Source organism: Nuphar pumila, unplaced genomic scaffold (genome assembly GCF_984573655.1).
Source record: "Nuphar pumila unplaced genomic scaffold, dmNupPumi1.hap1.1 HAP1_SCAFFOLD_119, whole genome shotgun sequence".
Taxonomy (NCBI): domain Eukaryota; kingdom Viridiplantae; phylum Streptophyta; class Magnoliopsida; order Nymphaeales; family Nymphaeaceae; genus Nuphar; species Nuphar pumila.
The window spans coordinates 12,657-17,134 of NW_028323180.1; the positions used below are offsets into that span (position 1 = coordinate 12,657).

The following is a 4,478-nucleotide window of genomic DNA, read 5'->3' on the forward strand; positions in this document are numbered from 1 at the left end:
AAGCAAGTGCGCCGGTTGGTTGACTGCGTTTGGCGCATATCTCGATTCGATATTCGAATTCACCATCCGCGCAGAGCAATCTAGGGGGCTCCCCGATGCTTTTGTCTTCGGCAGACCATCGCTCTACTAACAATTGAGTACAGCGTGTTTGTCCCACGGGCTCACATTGCTTTCTCACGTTCACTCAAGCCGTGGAATTGGTTCATACTCCTGTGGGTACCGCGCATTGACGATGGGAGCAGCACATGTGGGCCCCAGCTTGCTAAGACGCATCATAGCTTCCGACACTCCTGCTGGATGGCGTGGCTGGAGGCGAGGTTCACAATGTCAGCAAAGACGTGCTGCTTTCGACTGGAGCTCTGCGACGACTTCCATAGAGCAGGCGGAAACTCCTCCGTCGCAATGGTACCATGGACATGAGTTCGACGTACATGACAGGTCTTTGGTGCTGCAAAGTGGCTGGCAGCTGGCTGACATTCGCACCTTGCAGCCTGGCTCCTTCCGAACTGGACAGCTTGGATTCGTAGAATACTTGCTCACATGCGACGAGGCAGGCGTGTTGCGTGCATTTCACAATGTACGTACTACAACGCATAATATTATTTGGGGTAAGGCCGCATTACCATGTGCACGCTGCTGAAAGGCAATCTGCAGGATGCAACAGGGTTTTCCACTAGGGTTCGTAGTACAGCAACAACCCTCGAAGCAACAACCCTGAACCCTCCTACACATTCGAGCATGCTGCGCTGTCCAAGATTCTGCACTTTCAACGTCTCTTCTCTTCCCTGCTTTTCACATGCATTTGCAGAGTGCATCTTGACTGACGATTGACCATGTCCAGCGCATGCAGGTATGCAGACACCACGCTGCCATTGTGGCACATGGCGAGGGGGAATGCAAAACAGATTGCAGGTTCCAGTGCCCATATCATGGTACGGTCCCAACAAATAGTCCAAGTCTCTCTCATTCCCATTCACATCGGGCCAAAAGACTGCTTCGCTATCATAACAGATGGCCAGCAATTACTGGTTATGTGTTGTTTAGCTTTGTCTGCAAGACAGGGGACGTACCTGGCAATGACTGTGTCATTTAATTGTGCTAACAACAACTGAACTCCTGAGCTGGCGGTGTCTAGATGAGTGAGTGACAGTGTGTGACCAGCAATTGCTGGGTATGTCTGCATTTTATTGGTATATGCAAATGACGACACATCTCATCCTTCCGCTTTGTGCATTACCAGCTGCTGTGATGTGGAAATTTTGAGATGCCGAAAGTGATGAGATGCAGCTTGCTGTGCCGTGCAGGGTGGAGATATGACAGTCAGGGTAGGTTGGTCCAAGCAACCAAGCTGAAAGGCATTCAAAACTTTTCAGCAAAGTCATTCGGTCTCCATCCTATCAATGTGGAGCAGTGGGGAAACTTCATTTTCTTGGACCTCAAGCAACCAAACCTTTCGTCCCAAAGTCCAACCTTGCGAGACTACATTGGTGCTCCCCCTCCAATCACCAGCACTCATCCTTTGGATTCATCACACGTACACGCAAGGGGGCTGCATGTTGGCTATACTACCACTGAAGCACCATTCAAAAGCTAGACCATCAACTACGATGCCCAATTGGAGTTGCAATTGGAGTTGCCAACATTCATGTGGATGCCGTAGTATTGTGCAACACCACATAATCGCTGAGCTCTCACATGTTGACTATCGTACACGCCGGGCATCACTCGCATTCAAACCAGGTCCCACCTGCATTGACCCATCATCAAGTCAGTTGACTGTCTCTCCAACAACAGACCGTGGTGCCCTCCAAGAATGACAACTCCAACAGTGATCACACACTCTGTCGTACTCAAGTTGTGCTTCTCCCCCTGTCGCTCTTGCTTTTGCCTCGGGCTTTGGCTAAGATGAAATAATTTCCATTCTTAGCGAAAGCCCGAGGCGAACGCAAGTTACAACAACCTCAAACTAACCTTGTTTACAAAGAGTCTCTCGACCCAATGGGTGTGGATTCGTCCATGTGAGTGCTTCAATACTGGCCCTACAGGTAATGAGGCAGTCAACGAGCTCGAGTTGGCAGGAGTGACCGACGATAACCTTGTGCATATCAAAACGCACACATACCGAGACATCCGGTGCAACTGGAAAGTCTTGTGTGACAATTACCTCGATGGGGGCTACCATGTACCAGTGGCCCATGCTGACCTTGCCTCCGGCCTTTCTCTCAGCGACTATACCAGCCAATGCTACTCCCACTGCAGTATTCAGGCTTGCAATCCCTCAGCCGACGTTCGACTGGGAACCAAACGCTTGGCTTACGCCTTTATCTTCCCGAACATCATGATCAACCGCTATGGGTACGTTTGATGATAATGGCGATGTGTTCCTGTCCCGACCGCTGACGTCCAATTACCTGAAATGTTTCAAACGTGATCACTTGATTGCTTGGTGACTACTTTCTGCCATTATCTACTTCCCTATAAACTGACAAAACGCCGGTGCGAGCGAAAATGGGAGGCTGGGATCGTGAGGGAGAATGAACAGGATTAGCGGAGCCCTGTTTTCGAGTTCGGCTCTCGACTGGCGGAGAAACGAGACCGGGAATGCGGCGGGAACGCTGTGGGGCCGCTTTCGAAACCAAAATGATGCTTGCACGAGGCACGAGAGGGCTGGCACTCCACGATATGGATTCTTTGTGCGGAGCTGTTGCATTTGAGTTTGGGAATTTGTTGTTTCACGCAGCTCGTCTGGTCTTGTAACTGCGAACATCAGGGGATCCACAACATCGTGCAAATCTGTGGTTTGTGTGCAATGAAATGTGACCACCTGTGCAGTGTTGAGGGCATGGCATGCTGTGCAGCACAGCCTTTCTTTTCGCTGCTACAGGTACCCTGCCGACCCGAGAAATCACTGTTGCCATCAACTGTTTTCGGCACAGTTGCTGGCATTCACAACGTAATACTCTCCGACAAAGAATGCCTTGCTACGCAGGCCATGGATGGACGTGAATGTGGTTCGGCCAACTGGCCCGGACTCCTGCGAGGTGAGGTTTGACTGGTGGATTGAGGAGGAGAGATGCAAGGATGACGCATTCATCCAGCAGTCGTTGGAAGCAAGCGACAAAGTGCAGCAGGTTGGCTCAGATCACCACAGCACAAGCTGACAAGCATAATCAGTCTCGCTCTCACACTACCGGGCATCTCAACTATCGAGAGACGGGGGAGACATGACCACCAATTGATTCAGTTATGTATCTTGTAGCGCCTGCAGATGCATCCAAACATCCTAACATATGCAGGGAATCATAGGAGGGGATATTCCAGACGTAGGAGGGAATCAACAATTGTGGTTGAGGAGGCATACATAGGTACAGCACGACTTGAGCGTGAAACGATAGGCAACTTGCTTCCACAGTGCAGGTTCAGAATGGCCCTGACATGACATGAACCACAGCGTCACGGAGTTCAGCTGACACATCGATGACGATGATGTGTATTTTTACCACCGCATGGACATTGGCAGCTCTAAGTGCTACCATGACTATCACGATGAGTCTATGCCTGAGCCACAATTGACAGGCTTGGTGTAACCTTGCTGTGTAGAGCAAGGTGTGCGCGTCGATATTCAAACGACAGGTTGGAATGATAGCTGTGACACATGCGCGTCAGCGTTCCGCCAGACTATGTGAACTGCAGGTTCACATGCCCGAAGTTGCACGAATTTTCAGGGGGAAACGGGGGCCGGACCTAATCTGGCGACGCACTGATGCGCGTGCCATCGATGTCCTATTCATATAGCAGACTCTGAGAACGGGGTGCGCCACGCAGGAAGACATCGTGCTCTGTGAGTCTGTCCAGAGGGGTTTACAGTCTCCCGGCTACGACGTCGGGAGATATGCCCCAACACTGGAAACTCCCATGTTCCACTTTCACAAGCTTCTGCATGCACGGTACTCTGGGTCCACTGGAGGTGTCGCCAGTGCTCCTCAAGACTGACCTCTCCACTAGTGCTCCTCGAGACTGAGCACTGTCGCCAGTACCGGTATACTAGTGCTCCTCAAGACTGACCACTCCACGTGGACGCTTGCCAGCGAGCATCCACGATATGAGATCTATGAGTTTGTGGACACATGCTGCACTGCATGGCTATAATGTCAAATGCTGTGTCGCATATGTGTTGCCTCATGGCTTGGCACATACCGGTGGCTTCCATACAGGCCTGGGCGACAGCATGTTTATACCGGTACCTAGCTGCAGATTGTTTACATTTTTTTGCAACTGAGTGTCGCGCTGCTGTTTTTGCTGTGTTCTGGCTGGATTTACAGAAAACACAACGCCAGAGCATGGAGCTCAAGGGTTTAAACAACGCAAGTGATGATTGGCAAGATGGAGCAACGAGAACCGGGCAACTGTGTGCCTTTGCAATGTTTGGTGTTCTGCTGCTGCTTTTTGGTGACCCTGATTGCACTGCATATTGAATA

The 4,478-nt window shown here is 50.8% G+C and overlaps 1 protein-coding gene across 1 annotated transcript; it reads left to right on the top strand.

The window, feature by feature from the left end:
- The first annotated feature begins 232 nt into the window (after positions 1 to 232).
- LOC149811160 (choline monooxygenase, chloroplastic-like) lies at positions 233 to 3,993 on the top strand. The gene is made up of 5 exons (XM_089994013.1): positions 233 to 577; positions 851 to 932; positions 2,046 to 2,355; positions 2,990 to 3,131; positions 3,826 to 3,993. Exons 1-5 carry the CDS (start codon positions 233 to 235, stop codon positions 3,991 to 3,993), a joined length of 1,047 nt encoding a protein of 348 aa, XP_089850139.1.
- The last annotated feature ends 485 nt before the right edge of the window (positions 3,994 to 4,478 follow it).

Coding starts and splice junctions, on each gene's coding strand:
- LOC149811160 (XM_089994013.1), top strand. CDS start 233: ATGGGAGCAGCACATGTGGGCCCCAGCTTGCTAAGACGCATCATAGCT. Junction 578..850: donor TGTTGCGTGCATTTCACAAT/GTACGTACTACA, acceptor CAGCGCATGCAG/GTATGCAGACACCACGCTGC. Junction 3,132..3,825: donor CAAGCGACAAAGTGCAGCAG/GTTGGCTCAGAT, acceptor TGCGCCACGCAG/GAAGACATCGTGCTCTGTGA.